The sequence below is a fragment of the Artibeus jamaicensis genome, unplaced genomic scaffold (genome assembly GCF_021234435.1).
Source record: "Artibeus jamaicensis isolate MK-2021 breed Jamaican fruit bat unplaced genomic scaffold, CSHL_Jam_final contig_525, whole genome shotgun sequence".
Classification (NCBI taxonomy): Eukaryota; Metazoa; Chordata; class Mammalia; order Chiroptera; family Phyllostomidae; genus Artibeus; species Artibeus jamaicensis.
This window is the reverse complement of record NW_026521874.1, coordinates 17,232,075-17,251,258: the sequence shown is the minus strand read 5'-3', so window position 1 is coordinate 17,251,258 and position 19,184 is coordinate 17,232,075. Positions and strand designations below refer to the sequence as shown.

The 19,184-nt window shown below is 49.6% G+C and overlaps 1 protein-coding gene across 2 annotated transcripts in view; it reads right to left on the bottom strand.

Annotated features, from left to right (window-relative positions):
- LIMK2 (LIM domain kinase 2) overlaps nucleotides 1-19,184 on the bottom strand; it is a 54,290-nt gene that overhangs the window by 8,168 nt on the left and 26,938 nt on the right. The window contains exons 1-10 of one of the 2 annotated variants that reach the window (XM_037166802.2): nucleotides 18,512-18,975; nucleotides 9,702-9,837; nucleotides 8,681-8,790; nucleotides 7,913-8,101; nucleotides 6,591-6,696; nucleotides 6,032-6,228; nucleotides 3,972-4,158; nucleotides 3,080-3,166; nucleotides 2,254-2,385; nucleotides 1,954-2,010 (exon numbers count right to left, since the gene is read on the bottom strand). In XM_037166802.2, the coding sequence (XP_037022697.1) occupies nucleotides 1,954-2,010; nucleotides 2,254-2,385; nucleotides 3,080-3,166; nucleotides 3,972-4,158; nucleotides 6,032-6,228; nucleotides 6,591-6,696; nucleotides 7,913-8,101; nucleotides 8,681-8,790; nucleotides 9,702-9,837; nucleotides 18,512-18,564 (1,254 nt within the window). In that variant the 5' untranslated portion in view covers nucleotides 18,565-18,975. Of the gene's footprint in view, nucleotides 1-1,953; nucleotides 2,011-2,253; nucleotides 2,386-3,079; nucleotides 3,167-3,971; nucleotides 4,159-6,031; nucleotides 6,229-6,590; nucleotides 6,697-7,912; nucleotides 8,102-8,680; nucleotides 8,791-9,701; nucleotides 9,838-18,511; nucleotides 18,976-19,184 lie in introns of those variants that run through there. The other variant, XM_037166799.2, reaches the window with a different exon arrangement.

Genomic DNA, 19,184 nt, shown 5'->3' with positions numbered 1-19,184 from the left:
TCTTGTCCCAACACCAGGGGAAAGCCAAAGGCTCCCTTGGCCTCCTCTCTCTCTGCTGCCATCTCCTGCCCATTCTTTGTTCATTGATCCCAACCCAGTGGGATCAATGATCCCTCACTGTTTTCTCATGAAGTCTCTAACTTTACTGGGCACCAGCCCTTGCATGCCCTCGACCCATTTACTTACATCCAGGATATCTGAAGTGAGCACCCTCAGATGCACTGCTCCTAGCCCCTCCTCCCAATCTCTGGCTTCAGCTACCTGGATCCTTCTTGCCTGTGACAGGGGGGTAAGTGATCTCCTCCTGGATCAGCAGGCTCTAGATTCCGGACATTCCCCTCCCCTGAGATGTGGCACCCTCCGTGCTCTCTGTCTACACTTTAACCTCTTTCTCTTCCCATCCAAATGTTTCCAGATAAATCCACTTGCTATTTTCCCCCTCTAGGCCTCCGTCTCTGGCTCTTGTCACTCTCTGAAGCCACTTCCTTTTCCTTCCCTCCTCTTCCCCAGCAAATATGGAAGGAGTCATGTCCCCCCTTCTGAGCCCCCTGCAACACCGCTTCCATCCCCTAGGCTCCTAGAGCCGCTCACACCCAGGGGGCTCTTCCTGAATTGCTGTAGCTTGTGACCTGCCCATCCCCACCTCAAAGGTAGCCAGCCACACCTCTCCCATGCTCCCTTCATCTGAGACTCCTGTGTGCCTGCTTTTCCCTCCAGCTTCCTCAATGTCAGCCCTTCTCAAAGTCATTTTCTCTTCATGTGCTGACTCCCACAAACCACACATCAGCCTCAGCAGACACCTAATCCTGGCTCTTCCCAAATGTGTTTCCCAACCATCACTGCCACTCCCCCCTCCAAAGCATATCTGGTAAATGACACCAACATTTCTCTGGGTACCTCAAGCCGACCGCGATTCCTCCTCCCCTTCACCTGTTCCCTCACTGCCAACCCGGCTTTCCATTCTGACTCTGCCCTCCCTCCCAGTCTCCTGTCCCCTAGCCATACCCCAACTCAGAAACCTGAAATGTTTCATTATGCACACCCTCCACCAGGTCTCCCTGCCCCGAGTTCTCCCAATTCCACTCCAACCTACTGACCACACCAGACTCATGCACAAAAAAGCACAGCTCTGGCCACAAAAACTTACTTGCTTAAAAATCTACATCTGTCTTTTTGGCTTCCTAAGTGAAGGCCACACTCTTTAGCTTGAGATACAGGGAACTTAATGTACCCCCAAGACTCATATTGTCTTCACAGTCCCAACATGAAGAGCAGTTATTAAAACCTCAGGACTGACTAGCCCCAGCTCCTAGTTCTGCCCCTTTCCGGCCTCAGCATCTCGTCTAGAAGCCAGGGTTGTCATGAGGAATAAACAGGCACATGCATGTTATTCCCTCAGCTCGTGCCTGGCACACAGAAAGCACTCAACAATGGCCCATCACTGCTATCATCGGTATCATTCTTCCCAAGTAAAACAGACTGTTTCCTCCTCTCTCCTCCCAGGTCTTAGCTGTCATCTCTTTAACCCTGGGGGCCTCTATGCCAAAAGGAACTTTTATCCAGTCCTGACCTATCCTTCGGGGCTCACTAGAAACGCACTTCCCCTTTCTCAGATTTCCTAGGCAGCGAGGTTCTCTGCTTGCCCCAAGTGCCCTCAGCAGCTGCACACCTTTGTGCCAGCAAGGCCAGGCCACCCTGTGCTAGTCTGCTTCTCCAGTTTGCCTTGCCCGTGTCCTGTTTGCCCTTGAACACTTGGATTCTCTGAGAGTCAAGTTGTGAGCTGAGAACAGCCATTTGGGGTCAACTTCATTGGTACACAGAGAAGCTCAGTACAGAGCTGCCCAGCCCACAACCTGCCTTCCAGTGCGTCTGCAATCCTTGCATCTCTCCTGACTGCCGCCCCAACCACCCCTCCTCTGCCAACCCGCTGGCAAGGTTATTGCCAAGACTCACCATTCCAGAGGCGATGCCTTTGGCAAACCTGACCTTCTGCTGCCAGGGCAACGGGTCCTACAGGATGAGGGAATGTCCATCAGAGGCTGTTGGGCCCTGTTCCATTCATGGTCCAGGCCCCGCAGGTCAACATGGTCTGCCAGTGAACCTTTTTTGCCTGTGCCCAGTCCCACCCATCATGGCCCTTCAAAGGCAAAGCAGTGAGTCTCCCTGGCTATCATGGTTCAGGGTAGTGGTGGCACAGGTGCCCTGCTGGCAACCCACCAAAGCTCTTAGGGACCATGGAGGTGGTATGCTTACCACACTGCGCACAAAGTCCTTCAATGTGCCCCCCTCAATGTACTCTGTCAGCAGGTTCAGCTTCTTGTCCTTGTATAGCACGCCAATGAACTTGAGAACATTGGGGTGGTCCAGGCTGCGCATCACCTTCACCTGGGGGTGGGGAAGGCCAAGGAGGGTGAGCAGTTCCCATTGTTTTCCTCACCCCTTCCCTTCAGGAGTCAGCTTGATCAGTGTTACCTGCATCTCCTACCTCCTATCTTAAGTCACAGGGAAAAATACTTCTGCACAGTTGGGGAGGGCCCCGAGGGCCTTACCCTCAGGATCTTGCCTTACTAGGAATTACATGTGGGTGGGGGCGGGGTGTGTGTGGTTAGAATGGGAGGGTCCAAGGGTGAACAGAGGCCTGGAGGGCAGCACCTGGACCACAGGTGTACCCAGCTGAATTAATGGAGCAACTTGGGAGAGGCGATGGGAACAGCAAATGCTCAAGGGATGTCAATTCTCTGGGAGGTCCCACTCTAGGCTCCCTCAGCAGGGTGTTTAGCATCTAGTTGCACTGAATGGTTTGTTCTCATGTCTATCGCCCCATTATCTGCGAGCACCTCTGAACCAGACCTCATTTGCTGCTGCATCCCATGTACCCAGCTCGTGTTGTCTTCAGTATGTGTCACTGAGGAAATAATGCTATAATTCAGAGGGGCAAGGATGTTACTCTAGTGTTCTTTTCTGCTCAGCCTTTAAGAAAATGATTCCAAAGTAAAGTTTATTCTTGAAACCACTTTTAGTCAAGCCTTCCCTCTTCCAACGGTGACATCAAACTCCTAACTCAACCCCACCTTCTCACCTCAGTCAGAAAAGTCTTCTGTGTTTCCTCATCACACCGAATTAGCTCCTTCATGACCATCACTTTGCCCGTGGCTTTGTGTGTTACCTACAAAGAGGATGACTGTCACAGGTGCAGAGACCAGAGGGAGTTCTGGGGAACTGTGTGAAATCTGTGCGACTCCCCATCCCATCCCCTGAAGAACACACTGAGCCAGATCAGATGGATAGAGTTCATGTGCGGAAGCACGGCACAGGGCAACAGGAGACTCAGAGAGGAGCACACCCCCTTTCCTGGAGAGCTGGGCATGCACAGAGGAGAGGCAAGAATCCAGAAAAGGGAAGTGTGGAATGAGGCAGGAAGGGGCTGTCAAGCCAAGCAGGGGCTCTGGTTATCTGACAAGGGAGTGAGTCCCTTGGGTGAACAGAAGTCTGGGGACAGGAAGGTCAATGCCGTAGACATGCGCTAGGAGGCTGGGTGGGTTGGGGGTGAGCTCTCCAGCCCCAATGCTCCAAAAGCTGAGACACATGGCTTACCTGACCCCCCCTCCCAGCTCTCAGTAGAGGAAGAGGAGGAAAGAAAGAGAGAGAGGTTAGTCCCTGAGACTACTGTTCATCAGGGAGGCAGAAGCCACTCCCCCATGTACCCGCTGTAGCATGACTAGCACTGAGGCCTCTGGGCAACCTAAAAACACCCACTGACTGTAGGCAGGAGGGCCATGGGCACAGCTCATCCCAAGTGGCCGGGAGGGCTGGGGTGGCAGGGGTACAGCCCTCACACCATTCCCAGCAGCTAGGAAGACGGCCTGCTGTCACACAGGGTGTGAGGTGAGACCACGTAATAAAAACTCCCCAAAAGGAGGTGAGAGAGGGATGGGGGGCAGAGGAGCAGAGCAGCTGCCGCCTGTGCTTACCTTGATGGCCTGCCCAAAGAAGCCCTTCCCCAGGACCTCCCCGTGGATCAGGTCACACGGCCGGAAGATCTGCTGGGAATAGCTGCTAGAACAGCGAAGGGATTCTGAACGGCTGATGTCGCGGCTAAAGAGCAGGGGTTCCTTTGGGGAGCTGGGGCCAGGGGACTTGGAAATGCTGTTACTGCGCCTGAGGATGAGGAAAGATCGTGGTATGGACAGGGCAGTCCTCAGAGACCTGCCAGGAAACCCTGGGAGCAAGAATCTTAGGGCTACCCCAACCATTCCAATGCCTGTGGCTCAGGAGCTATGATGGGGGGGAGGCCTCTTATATCAGAGAGATGTGCCACTTGGGGGCTGCAGACATCAGTAGTTTAAGCACAGCGAACACACATTCAGAGTGAGAACCCTGAGTACTTCTCACCTGGAATGACTGACTACATGCTACAGGCCTATAGTGCTCAACACAGGACAGCACTGTAGATGATGGTCCACCTTCCATGTCTGCTTGATTCGAGACACCAACTGGGTCAGAGTGATAGCCTACTGCCATCCAAAAAATGACCAAATGGGATTTTGGACATTTGCACATTTGTATCTTTCTACATTTCCTAAACTTTAAAATAGTAAATGCATAGTTTTTATAGCAATAAACCCATTAGGTTTATATTTTTTAAAGTAGCCAGTAACAGCCCTGACTGGTATGGCTCAGTGAATTGAGGGCTGGTCTGTGAACCAAAAAGTCACCAGTTCAATTCCCAGTCAGGGTACATGCCTGGGTTGTCGGCCAGGTCCCCAGCAGAGGGTGTGTGAGAGGCAATAGCACACTGATGTTTCTTTCCCCCTCTTTCTTCCTCTCTTCCCCTCTTTTAAAAATAAGTAAAATAAAATCTTAGAAGGGACAAGATGGATGAAGCCTGTAGCACTGAAGGTGGACTGCAACCCTGCAGCCTGCTCTCTGGGCATACTCCTGTTTCCCCTGGGCGACCCAGGAAGGACTGCCTGCAGCTTCCTAGCCCTTGCTCTGCCTCTTGCCGAGTGTGCCGGCAAAGCAAACAAGGTGAGTCACCCCGTCTTGCATGACGGCCCTCTAGGTATCTGAGCAGCTCTCTGGCCACCCCCCACCCACATCTTCCCTCTTCCAGGCCATGTGTTCTCAGGCCTTCTCTGACCTCTGGCACCGTGCCTCTGTCAGCGTGCTTCATGCTGATTGAGGCCAAGAGGACAGCCAGGAGTGACAGGAGCCACCTGTCGGGAGGGCCCTATTTCTAACAGATGCCAGCCAAGAGGGCCCTGAGTGATTCAGTCTGTTTGGGGAGGAGGGTGGATAAAGAACCTGATACCTAGTAATACTAACAACACCTCACACTGACCGAGTGCCGACCCTCTGCCAGCACTATGCTACTTTGCATCCTTTCCCACACAGAATCCTAACATAATTGGTGAGATAGCCACCTTCATCTGCAGCTCCACTTCACAGATGCAGAAGGAGGCTAGCAGAGATGATATGATTTGTGAAGAGAGGGAGCTCAGCTCAAAGGTGCCATTATGGGAGTGGCTGCCTAAACATCCAGTACTCTAGACTCCTGTTCTTTCAGTCTCCCTGCTTGGTGCCTGCTCTCTCCGAAAACCGGTGTTTGATTGTTGGTCCCTCAAATCGTAAACAATTTGCGTGCATCTCTTGTTTTATAGTTTTTAATGTCCTTATTTATAATCGTCAATCCTATCTATGCCCCCACTCCAGCCTCTGAGTCCCATGCTTTTCCCACAGGCCAGGCTGCCCTTCCGGGTCCAGTATCACTGCCTCCTGTCCAGCTCTGGAGTTCAGTGGATAGTATGACCCTCTGGTGTCTAAGGGGACCTTACAGACAGCTGGGTCAGATCACTCACAGGTCCTGGCTATGAACTGTGATTTCCATGAAGGGAGCTGGGTCAGCATAATCGTCATAGCCCATGCCTGTCCAGCTGGTTCCCTTCCTAACTTTGCTGGTCTCCAAAAGCCAGCTCTGCCTCATCTGAGGCGTAGGCACAGGACAACAGAGAACCTGGGTGAAAGGTGGCACCTTAGGGAACGTCTCCTCAGTGTCCCTTCCAGATTCTCCTTGGTGTCCAGGAGGCTGAGGGCATGAGAGTGTCCAGCATTCTGCATGTGGGGAGAGAGCCGTGCATCCAGCCGCAGCTGGTCCAGGCGCTGGGAGACGGGGTCATGTTCAATCAGGAGCTGAAGTGCCTGGCTAGTCTGGCTAATTGCATCCTCTACCTGTAACCAAGAACAGTATAAGGCTGGCTCCCACAGGCTGTCCATCCCAGGCCACCCACTGTCAGCCCAGATGATCCAAGCACAGTGTGGCCAATGCTCAACTTGGCTAATGGTGGCCTCCAAATGTCAGTAGCCACACAGTGCCCTCTGTCTGGCATCCTATCAGCCTCCCCAACTGTAAGGCCATCCCTGCAGCCCTGGGAACACACCAGGATGGCACAGGAGGTCATGGGTGGTCACAGGCTCAATGGCAAGACAAGGAGATAGACTAGGAATAGGGAAAGGTAAAGACCATAGTTTGATCTCCCAGAGGGTCTGTTCCATGTCCAATCCCCACAAGACAGACTAGACACACACTCTACCTCCTCCACTCGGAGTGTGCGAACGGGGGCACCATTGATCTCCAGGATGCGGTCCCCGGGGTGGATGGCATTGCGGTTGTTGGGACTGATGTGCATCCGGTTGACCCTAGGCCAGACAAGAGTTGAAGAAGGGTGAAGGCATCCTAAAAACTTGCCTGACCAATTTTACTTGTGCAGGGAAGGCTCACCAGGCCCAGGCCCCTACTGGCCCCCCAGGCCTAGGCCACTTGCAGAGAAAGGGCATTCATCCAATGGCTTAAGCCAGGAACTTGGATGTCATCCTCCCAATTGGAGTTCCCTCATTGCCCCCAACCCTTGCCATTTTGGAGAATTTTGCGTTCTCTCCAACACCATACTTACTAACGTCTCTCCCCTGGATCTTGCAACAGCCTCCAAATCATTAGGACCTGACGAGTCTCCATATCTTTAGGCTTGCTCCCTGCCCATCCAACAACCACAGTAGCAGTCCTTATAAAATGTTAACCTGACGGCATCACTTTGCTGCTTTAATTCCTCAATACACCTGCTGAGTCTTCACAATCCAGGCCCTCTGTGACTTAACGGCCTGCTCTCTGGCTACTCCCAACCACCCAGTCTACACCAGACACAATCACAGACCCCTACCTCTACCCTAAACATAATTCCCTCCGTTTTTCATCTAATGAGGTTTTAGAGCAGACCTCACCTTTTTCTGACTTCCCCAGTCCTAGTAACTCTTATCTATACTGCAAGCACCCAGTGCCCAGCACACAGTAAGTGCCCAGTCATGATTTACAGGGTTGTCTGGCAGCCACAGGTGCCTCATTACTGGTATTAAGATGGACACAGACTCTTTCCCCATCTGGAATCTGGCCTAGACCTAGGATGGAGTCTTAACCTCCTTCTCCTCCCTCTGTTCCTTCACTCAATCAACATAACAATAATCAATGAACACCTACTGTATGCCAGGCACTGTTCCAGGCCCTGGGCATGCAGTACTGAGTAAGACTAAGATGAGTCTCAGGAGGAACTTGTGGAAAGGACAAACGATAAACAAACCAATACACGTAATCAAGCCAGATAATTTCAAAGAGCAAACATGATCTGAAACTTGACACACACAAGGTGAGTGGTTCTGGCATTAAGTATCCATACGAAGCAGCCTAGGCAGAGAGAACAAGTGCCAAGGCCCAGGTGTGGTTACAGCATAGTGAGTGCCAGAAAGAAGACATAAGATGAGGATAAAGGGAACTCAGCACAAGACTTTGGAGTTCTCGGCCCCTGGAGGTCCATCTATGGGCTCTGCTCAAGAACCCCGGCCCCAGGGTTCTCAAAATACTCACTCTTTTACTTGCACAGTGGTGGCATAGTTGGAGCATGCACTCTCCACGGACACGGAGAAGCCCCGCTTGCCCTCGGTGGTGGCTGGCATGGACATGTGTGTGACGGAGTAGGGCAGCTGGTCCTGAACAGACTCCGTGGAGAGCCTCTCAAACATGGGTGCCAGCACCACCTCGTTGTGGCACTTCCCACTGTGGAGAGGAGCATACAGGGGGCTAAGACCCTGGAGCCCCACCTGGAAGCCCCCAGCAACCACTGCACCATGTGGTTTTAAGCAATAATACCTGTAGTTCCACTGCTGGGTCTTTGCCATGACGCAGCTGGCTGCTCAGAATGAGAAGCCTGGCTCCTCTGGGGTGGGCTGGGCCTGGCAGTGAGATGGCCTGGGTTCTCTTTGCTCTGCTTTTGACTCAGTGAGAACCGGCCCCCTTCTCTCTTTGGGCCTCAACCAAGACAGTTGGACTGAGCGAGCACTAAGGGGCCTTTGTCTTTAATGTTCTGGTATCCTTCTCTGAGAGCATCTTCCCAGCCATTCTCTCCCTCTGGGAGGACTGCAGGGCAGAGTGTCATTATTCTCAGAGCAGGTAAGGACAGAGGTCAGAGAGATGTTAATTCTCTTGCTTACAGGTCACAGAGCTGATTAAGAGCATTCATGTGACAGGAATCCAGTGCTCTGATACCTCAGTAGTCTTTCTGCCCAATTCATGCTGCCCTTGTCACTCTCTCGGACACTTTCGTAGGGGAAGAAAGACACAGGGCCACCCTCTTACCAGTAGAGAGTGGTGTGCTGCACCAGGGCATATGCATCTCCATCCTCAATGATCACCTTGCAGCTCATACAGGCAAAGCACTCTGGGTGGTACTTGAACTCCCCGGCCACCTGTGAGCAAGAGGGGAGAAAGGTAGATGGAGAAAGTGAGTCCTCATTGTTGCTAGAGTGAGGGTAGGGGTGGGTGGGTGACCTCCAATCAAGGATTTACAGATCCTGGCAATAACGTACATTTACACTTCCTTTCCTAGAGATTCCAGAGGAAGTGTCAGGTTGGTGCCTCTCTATCATTTTTGAGATTGCAAAAAACTGTTTTAGTCTCAGCCATGAGGATAAGTCCCTAGAACTAATATCCCAATTAGAAAGACTCACAGTTTCTCCAATACAGAGCTGGCAAGTCTGTGACTAGGCTTAAAGCCCTTTGTTTAGAGCAGGTAGGGGAGGTGGAACCTCTGGCTGGGGAAGTGCTGGCCCACTCCAGTCACCCTGATTTCCTGAACACAGCTTAGGGGTATCCTCATCTCAACCTGTAACACTCTTCTTTTTTTTTTTATTTAAGATTTTATTTATTTATCTTTAGAGGGGAAGGAAAGGAGAGAAGGAGAGAAATATCAATGTATGGTTGCCTCTTGGGTGTCCCCTGCTGGCAACTGGACTACAACCCAGGCATGTGCCCTGACTGGGAATCAAACTGCGATCCTTTGGTTCGCAGGCCTGCGCTCAATCCACTGAGCTACACTAGTCACGGCGCTGTAACACTCTTCTTTAAGGCCTTCATCCCACTGTATTGTGTCTTCCCTCTGCCTGCCTACCCACCCACACCCAACATTGAACTGTTAAGTCTTTGAGGAAGGATCTTACCTAGCATTTAACAGGTGCTCAACAAACTTCTGTTAAATGATTGAATAAGGGAGAGGCCTTGGCTGATGGAAAGACCAGAAGATGAACGACCATGGGGAACTGGAGACACTGTCAGTGGACTCTGAGGACCAAGAGGAGCAGAGATGGAGGGACTCACTCACCATGACAGGCCCTGTCATCAGCAGAGAGCACCCATGACAGAATTCCCCAAACTTCCTCCAGTAGTCCTTGTGGCAGTAGAGCTTCCCATCCTTCTCGTAGTACCAGTTGGTGAGGGACTCCTGGCATTCCGAACACCTGAAGGCAAGATAAGAAGAGAAACTCTCCTAGATCCGGTGTTTCTTAACCTGTTTTGGTCTTGAAACTCTGAGAATCTGATAAGAGCCAACAAGCCTCTCCCAGCAAAATACACATTGAACATGTACATATACAAGGAACATGGGCATATAATTTGTATACACAGTACAGGTATGTCAAAGATTGAGGCCTAATCATGGCCCCACTTAAGAACCTCTGGTCTAGCCCTGGCTGGTGTGGCTCAGTGGACTGGGTGGCGGCCTGCGAACCAAAGGGTCATTGGTCCTACTCCCAGTCAGGACACACACCTGGGTTGCAGGCCAGGTCTCCAGATGAACCAAAGAAGTTCAGTCACCTGCCCTTCACCAACAGTATTACTAGTGTAGCATTCTTTCCTCCAAATACTAAGCATAAAGAAACCATCAGAAAAATCCACAATGTGGCCCTGGCTGGTGTAGCTCAGTGGATTGAGTGTGGGCCTGTGAACCAAACAACTACAGTTCAATTCCCAGTCAGGGCACAAACCTGGGTTGCAGGCCAGTTCCCAACAGGGGACGCACGAGAGGCAACCACATACTGACATTTCTCGCCCTCTCCTTTTCCCTCCCTTCCCCTCTACCTAAAAATGAATAAATAAAATTTTTATTAAAATCTACAATGTGGATCACTTGATAAGACAACTAACTGGTCTTGACTCTTCCTAAATTAATGCCATGGCGGGTGGGAGTGGCACAGAGATTAAAAAAGCCTAGAGACTGGCTGGTGTAGCTCAGTGGATTGAGCGCCGGCCTGCGAACCAGACAATAGCGGTTCGATTCCCAGTCAGGGCACATGCCAGGGTTGCAGGCTGGTTCCCAGTAGGGGACGCACGAAAGGCAACCATACATTGATGTTTCTCTCCCTCTCTCCTTCCCTTCTCCTCTAAAGTTAAATAAATAAAAAATAATAATAAGTCTAAAACATTAAAAAAAAAAAGCCTAGAGATACAGCAACTGCATGCAATGCCTAAACCTTGGATTTAAAAGAAAACAGCATGAGTGACACTTTTTTTAACAGCTGAGGAAATGTGAATTTGGACTATACATTAGATTATATTGTGAAATTACTGTCAATTTTCTTACATATAATAACATAGAAGAATTCTTAGAAGAACCATATTAAAGTAATTAAGGGTGAAAGTCAAGGTACCTACAACTTTTAAACAGTTCAGAAAAAAACAAACACCGTGTGTGTGTGTGCTCAAAAAGACAGATAAAATGGCTTAAATTATAAATTAGTTAACAAAAGAAGAATCTAGGTGAGGGGTACATGAGTATTCTTTGAACTATTCTTTCAACTTCTCTACATATTTGAAAAATTTCAAAATAAAATATTGAGGAAGAAAACCCAGAACTCCATTACCACTGTACACGGTGTATTAAACCCATAGCCCCTTTCTCCGCCAGTCAGCTAGTTGGGAAGCTCCACCTAAGTCAGGTCAGGTATGTGTTTGCAGGCCATGTCTGCACAGACAGCTCCTCCTCATTTCTGAGCCTCCCAGGTAAGAGCTCCCTGGCCTGCTGGGCCCACGCCACCACTTTCTTTCTAGTTCAGAGACTCTCTACTCTTGTCAAGGCCTCACACCAGGCACGTTGGCCACATCCTTGCTTCTGAGGTGCTGCCTGAATCCTGACGCTGACATTTACTAGTTATGTTATCTTGGGCGACTTAGCTCCCTTCTCTGACCCAGGTTCCTCATCTGTAAAATGGACTACTATAAAAGTGAAATCATATGTATTAAAGTATACACAGTCCATATAAAAGACCTAATACGGTAGGAGCTTAGTACGTGTTAATTATGAAAATGATGATGGTGGTAGTTAACACTATTTGCCGCCTACTGCCACTATCTGGATAGTTCTGGATGACTCTCGGTAGTTCTTCCTCATTGACAAAATGGGCCCAACAGCATCCAACTACAAAGAGTTATTGTGATAACTAAGTAAGTTAATGTTTAAGGAAAGCCTTTGCCAACTGTGATGGGCAAGGCAAGTATATTAATGCAGTGACTTGCTAGGCACTGCAGACATAAAAGACAAATATAAAAGGTTCCCCAGGACGCCTTCCAAGAACTTAGAATGGTGGGAAAAGATAATGTCTAAACAAAACTTAATTTTAATAATGCAAGGTAAAAGTCCACATGAGTATTACTACTTTTCAGCACTGCAGAGGGTAGAGAAGGGAGACAGGAATGGCTGTGGAGCTAGGAAGGTCTAGAGAAGTAGGATCCTGAGAATCCCTCTTTATGGAGTGTCCAATTCCCTTGCGAACTCAACAAACACAGACGGTTTCTGCCATCAGCCAGCCTGACCCTGTAGCATTTCCTACTTCTCCTATGCATGCTGAATTTCAGGGTCTTGAGAGCTTAGTATGGTATCAAGAGTATGGATATGAAGTGCCTAGAAGTGACACACCGAAAACCATGCATTATAGGAGACTGAGAGGAAGACCATTTCCTGCACATTCAGCTCAACCTCCTTCCTGTAAAAGGACTGCTGGATGAATTCCGAACTGGGAGAGATGTGGGTTCAAGTTCTTAGGAGCTATATGTTCTTGAACTAACTAACCCCTTTGTCTCTCTGGGTCCAGTTTCCCCACCTATAAAATGAGGGGATTACACTATACTACAGATCCCCTCAATTCTGCGCATATCTATGTTTTCCCATGGATGACCCCAGGTTTAAATCTCAGCACCACCACTTAAGACAGAACCAATTTTGGGCCAGCTGTTTCACTTCTCATTTGTGAAATGGCAACATCGCCACCTAATTTCAGAGTAGAATTAAGTGAGTTCTGGATGACTGTGAGGTGCCTAACAGAGGGCCAGCACTAGAAGCAGGAGCTTCCTTCTTGCCTCCCACCTTTGGACTTAAAGCTCCTGGGTACTTGTCTTTCTTCTTTACTAGATTGTCAGCTCCCTGAAGATGGAAGCAGTGTCCCATTTAATCTTGGGAGACTCAGCACCTAGCAAAGGGCCTGATGATAGGCATGGCTAGAACCAGCAGTCTAGGTTGAAGCAAAAAAAGGGTTCTTGGTTCATGGTCACCAGATCCTGCCCTTCTTTTGGCTTCAGTGGAAAAAAGCTGGTGCAGGTATATTTGTGCCCAACTGCAGGCCTGGGCTCTATTACACCCTTGCAATGGTATGCGTGCTGCAGGGCATGGGAGCACCAGAACACGTCCTCCCTTCCATTGTCAATATCCTGCTTTTGTTTGCTGCAAGTGATCTGGCCAGGCCCAGGATGGGAGCAGGGAGAGAAACCAGTGCAGGCATGCAGGAGACATGCCAGCCTGCTGGGAAGAACACCTGGCTGGAGAACAATATCACTGATGCACACATCTGTGTCAAGGAATGCCTTTGAGAGGCACACCCAGCAACATTACCAAAGTCGACTGCCACAAATGTCTGAGGAATGGGAAGGTGAACAGCTTATAGGAGGGCTATGGGCCCCCAAGCTGTTTTTCTTTAGAACACAACGGCTTCTTAGGTCACTGTAGAAGTTGCCATTGTAAACTTACAGTCCTAGCTTATATTTCAGGCATTCTATGAGATGCCTTATATATTATCCCTAATCCTGATCACACCCTGCTAGGTGATAGGATTAGCCATTTTACAGACTAGAACATGATTTTCAACTGGTGTGCTACACAAATTTTTAAAACATGCAATACCTGACTATTTAGTCAGGGACACTGACCTGTTTTCCCTTAGACTGGCAAATTAAAAAAAAATTACAACAGCCAACACAACAATAGCCTCCTGATGTGAATGAATCAAAATTATACCTTTATTCGGTCAAATCAGTCAAAAATATAACTTTTTTTTTTAATTTTAATTTTATTTAGTTATTTTCAAGTAGTTTTTTTTCTCTTTTTTCTTCTTTTTTTCAATTCCCCCTTTTTCCCCTTCTTCCCTTCTTCTCCCCTCTGTTTCCCTTCTCTATTTCAGTGTCTTTGTTTTTTGGGGTTTTTTTTTTCTGCTTGCTTGTTTGTTTTGTTGTTTGCTTTGTAAAGGTGAGATCATTGGTATTTTTTCATATATAACTTTTGGTGTGCCACAGAATTTTACTAATTAGTTTATGTGCGCCACGAGATATAAAAGGTTAAACTAGGAGACTCAAAAACGTGGCTAGTAATTTCTGCAGGTCACCTAATACTCACACGAAGGAGGTGGAATCTGAACCTATGTGCACTTGGCCATGAAGCCATTTCCACGGTGCTGTATCCCCTGGGTAAGGCGCACATCTAATAAGCTGGGCCTCGGATTTGCATCTGTGAAAAGGAGGAGACTGGAGCCCTGAGAGCTCAAGTCCCTTTAGTGTTAACACTCCACGAGGCTTTTCCTTAAGCCCCAGTACTGGATGTTAAATGGCAAGATTCTCCTCCTTCACTTAGTGTGCGGCCTCCTGTAGTCCCCAGCAGTCTCTACCCTTTTAAGAAAAGAATCCAAGCACACTCTGGAAATGTAAGGTGCTACTCAAAAATAAAATAATAAAAAATAAAAAAACCCACCTCAGATACTCAGTGGCTGTGGCCACAATGTATTTGCGAAGCCAACATTTTTTCCCCCCCGTTTTCAATTTTTGCAAGTTTCAGGTAAAAGTCGCAATCTGCCCTGGCTGCAGGCCATCCAGCTTAGATGTGGTAGTACCCTGAACCCAGGGCCAAGGCATCAGTCACCGCACTCTTCAGAGCAGCCAGAGCTGACAGAGCTGAAGCCCTTCAGCCAGGGGAGATCAGCCCATACACAGTGAGGAAGACCCCTGAAACTCCTCTTCCAAAGCACCAAGTGGGTAGCTTTGGAAGAGGCTTTGGAGCTCCCAGTGCTTCCAAAGCACTGGGTAGCTACCAAGTGTACCAAATGCTGGTAGTCAGTTCAGTGGGCAGCTCATATCCCAAATGAAGTCTTTTGAGTCAGCAGGGAACAAACAGGTTTAAAAATAAAAAGATAATCAATTGAGTTTCTCACAAATAACTCTTTCAAGACGTGGGTCCTTGTTCCTTCTTTGCCATTTACTGTGTGTCATCTGAGGCCAGTTACTGCACGACTGAACCTGTTTCCTTATTTGTACATGGGTGATGATAAAACCTCACGGGGTTTTGAGAATTAAATTATGTACAAATGCCTAACATGATGCCTGGCTCACAGCAGGTGCCCAGTACGTGTTCAGTTCCCTCCCTCCCTTCTTTAATTTGAGAACCCCAAGGGCAAAAGGAGGCAGACCCCTTTTCCTCCCAAGCCCAAGCAATATGGACCTGCTTCTTGGCCCAGAGCCAGGTTTTTGTGAGTAGAGAAGACCCTACAATGAATTATTTATCTAATCAATAGATTGGAATCAGTTCCTGTTAATTAGGAAATAGTTATGTGGATGTGCAAGACCAAACAGGCAAGGTACTGTGCTGGGAGATGCCAAGTGAAATAAGATAGACCCAGTCCTCACTCACATGCAAATTATTCAGGCCAAATGTCTACAGGTAAATTTTCAACTTATGTGGTAATGGAACCGAACAGTCATTATTACAGTGGATTTACAGAGGTTAAAGAACAAGCCCTCCCATGTCCTGGTAACGGCCTGGCTGATGCTCAGCCTAAGAGTGTCACCACTGGGGATGAGATGCCAACTCAACCACAGGGCCTGGAGGGGCAGACATAACAGAGGTCTAAAGACTCTAGTCCATCAGAGCCCTGTTTTCTACCACCAAAGATCCCACTGTTACTCCTCCTTCCTGTAGACCCTATAGATTGAGATAGGCTGCCAATTTAAGCTATAATAATTATAGAACATGTTTTTGTCCTGTACTTAAAAAAAGTAACCAAACACACAACGAGCCTCTGGTCAGCAAGAAATAAGTGTTACCAGAGTGCATTGATTCAGTTCCAACCAAAAGCCAGGAAGCCTGTAGTTTCAAGTAACTTGGACAGTTGTACTGCAGTTAAGGATAAAGCTTCGTGATTTGGAAAAAATGGAAAAGAGTTTGTGTGTCTCCAAGGAGCCACATGAATTGCAGAGTTGGGAACCATTTACCTGATCCAAGTCCTTCATTTCTCAGATGAGGAGAAAAAGATCCCAGAGGACCTAAGGCAGCTGCCAAAAGTTTCTGCTAAACCGGGGAGGGTTAAGAACAACTTTCCCTTTAAACATGGGTTGCTTTAAAATACAAAGATGCACTTGATTTCTTCAAGAGACAATGTGTAAACCAAGCCCATTAAATCAATGTTGGACATTAAGGGAAATTCTATTAAAAAAATCCTCTAAAGATGTCAGACAAAAGTTGCTCTTCTGTAAATTCCTTTTTGAGGTGTTTTCTTATTGGGAGCACACCTGTAATTGCACCTCACTCCTGACACAAGTGGCACTGGCAGAGGAAGACAGTGCACTCTGCTGAGGTCTCTGCCAGGAGGCAGAAATTACATTCTTTATTCCCTGCTCCCTCTGCCCTCCCTTAAGGCCGTCACGCCTGATCACGTCCCCATGGAATCTGGTTTCGTCATCTTCCTTGCAACTACAGCCTCAAAAGTCCTGTGGACTTTTGTACTCCCCCAGAGGCCTGAGGTCAAGGACATAATTTGTTCCACAGAATCTGGCAAGGGTCATGTCTAGGAGCCCACGAGCCCCTATGCTCCGCAGAGGAGAAAACGAAGGCTCACGGAGGAGTCAGGCACCTGGTCAGATGTCAGCCCTTGTGGACACCCTGTAATGAAGGGAGTTGCTGGTGGAAGCAGCCTTCTGACCAGCAATGACAGTGGTGACTGATTAGATTGATACCTGGGAGAGGAGGGTCTGGGTCGCCCCTTCCTGTGGGGCAGAGAGCCATAAGTGCTGACCTTCATTTCAGAAGTGGCTTCAGGAATGTGGCCTCCCATTTGGGGGATGGGAGAGGGTCTGTAGTGAGTGAGTCAGTCCCCCCCTCACCCTTCCAGCTGGGCAAACAGAGTTTGGGGAAGTGGGGGGTTGTCAGGTTCCCCAGAGGGGCTAGAGCAGAACAAGACAAAGGACAGGCAGGAAGACCAGGGGAACATCATTAGCCTGGCCCTCAAAGGTCCAGGTCGAGAGTTCATTATCTGCTCTAGCTCCTGAGAAATTAGGTCCTGCCCCCAGAGATTAAAAAGGGCTCAGCATTCCTGACTCCTAAGGAACAACCCCTCCCCCAAAGTGCCTTTCCAGGATTAAGAGTAAAAGGGATTAATGAGATCCTGGCTGAAACTAGTGGCCACTTCAAACACTTGGCATCTCGATTCCACTCGGTAAAATCTGCCTCCTAAATTCAAGATCGATTCCTATCAGCTCTTCAGAAAAGAACCTCTGCCATCCTTCTGACGTGCCAGGCAACCTCCAGGGGCTTTTTTTCTGCCCTCTCTGCTGAAAGAGGAAAACAAACCTAGAGTGCCTCTGGGACAGGTACAGCCTTCAGAAAGATGAGAAAAACTCAGGAAGACAGAAGGGCTGGCCAGAGACTCCACATGTTCACTGTTGAAACCGGGTGCCTCATCTGAGAAATGGGGATACACAATGTCTTTAGGCTGCTGAGATCAAACAACAGAGTGCCTAGCAGGATGCCTGGCAGAATCAGCACTGACGACCAGTTCCTTGCCCCAGCCCCCAATCCAGAGGCTTCCCCCCACTTTACCAGGGTCCAGTGATTCTGTGAAACCACATGGGGGTTCTGCTTTTCTGCCCAGGGCCTGGCCACCTGACTAGTACCCCAGTAGCGAGGTCTGGGCATGGAGCTGGTTTGGGGAAGCCAGAGAGAGAAGTCAACCAGGACCACTGGTGAGGGGGAGGCAGGCCTTGGAACAACAGGCTGTTCTCAAGAAATGAAAACAAGCCCCACCCCAGCCAGGAATGACTCCATTCTGGAGGGACCCTGAGGGCCACTAACCCCCCCTGGGGAGTTTCTGTGGGAAGTGGGGTGAGGCAGAGAGCAAAGAAAGGTAGGTTTGAGGTAGTGAGAAAGTTTCTACACCTTCCTCGGAGAAGCTCTGCAGAAAGAGGGCCCCAGAGGGACTCAGGCAGGAGGACCTGGCATACGTAGGGGCTAACCCTATAGCTCAGGAACACTCCAAAGCCAAATGCCCCAGTCTCAGAAGAACTTACCCAAGCCTTTCCCTAGCAACTGCACTCACCTGGGAGCTCAGAAGCCTTTAAAGGCCAGAGACACATGTGCTTGCCATTAAGAATGCCTACTGTATACCAGGCTAACCACACCTAGATTCTGTCAGCTTCCATGCTGTTTGGCAAAACCTGTCCATCCTGCTTGTTGGGACAAATTCCCAGGCAGGCAGCACAGCCTGCAGGTAAGATATGTGAGAGCTGAAAGAACAGAACTCTATTTGTGCTCTTCCCCCAGAAGCAGTAACACCAGGAACAGGCAGGCAAGCAGCATCTTTTGGAAGTGCTTCTAGGTGTGTCTGGGAAGGAAGGAGAGCCAGAATTCCCCGGGAGCCTCTTTCTGGGCAGATCCCTCACCTCACCATTCCCAGATCATGGTGGGGAGCCTTCGCCAGGCCTGTTCTGCCTGGGAACAGAGTCTACTGGCTTCTGCCTGACAGAACCAGTGGTCAGAGGACATGCCAAATCTGAGAAGATTCAGGACCAGAAGAGGAGACAGGGAGGGGGACTCAGACCCCAACTCACCGAAAGGGGTCTCTGGAGGTGAAGTAAGCCGAGATGGACAAGTAACTCCCCATCTTCTTCCCACACCAGATAAACCAGCTCAGCTGCAAACCCGTCTGGGAGTGCCTCAGGCTGGCTGCAGACCGCCACCATGACAGGCCCGGGGATCCCGGCACCTCTGGCTTCGGGCCGGCTGCCCAGCGCTCACCTCTCCCTCCGGAGCAGCTGAAAAGGCATGAGGACTCTGGGCCACTTGCCCCCTGAAAGATTCCCAAAGGGGCTCATGGCTGGAATGACTCCTCCCCAGTTCTCAAGCTCAGGCAGACCCTCGGGAGAAACACCTCTCTGCGGAGGCTACACACGCACAGGCATTCTTGGGCAGGGGCCGGTGACCAGCTAAGAAAGAAGCGCTGCTGTCAAGTTAGCCTTTCCCTTCGGCCCCACCCCTGATGAGGGAGGGAGGGAGGAAGAGGAGGGACTCCTCGCGGAACCGAGGTGTGTGGTTGGAGCAGCTATTAGGAAACAGACCTTGCAGGCAAGGGGTGGAGCTGGGCTAGAGGGAGGCTGTAGGCAGGCGCCGCAGCAGACAATAACCAGGGCTGGCTGAGTGTCCATCCGTGAGCTCAGCGAGGGGCAGGGCAGGAGAGAGTGTGAGCACATCAGCCCCCAAGTTTCCCCAGCCTGAGAAGGTGCC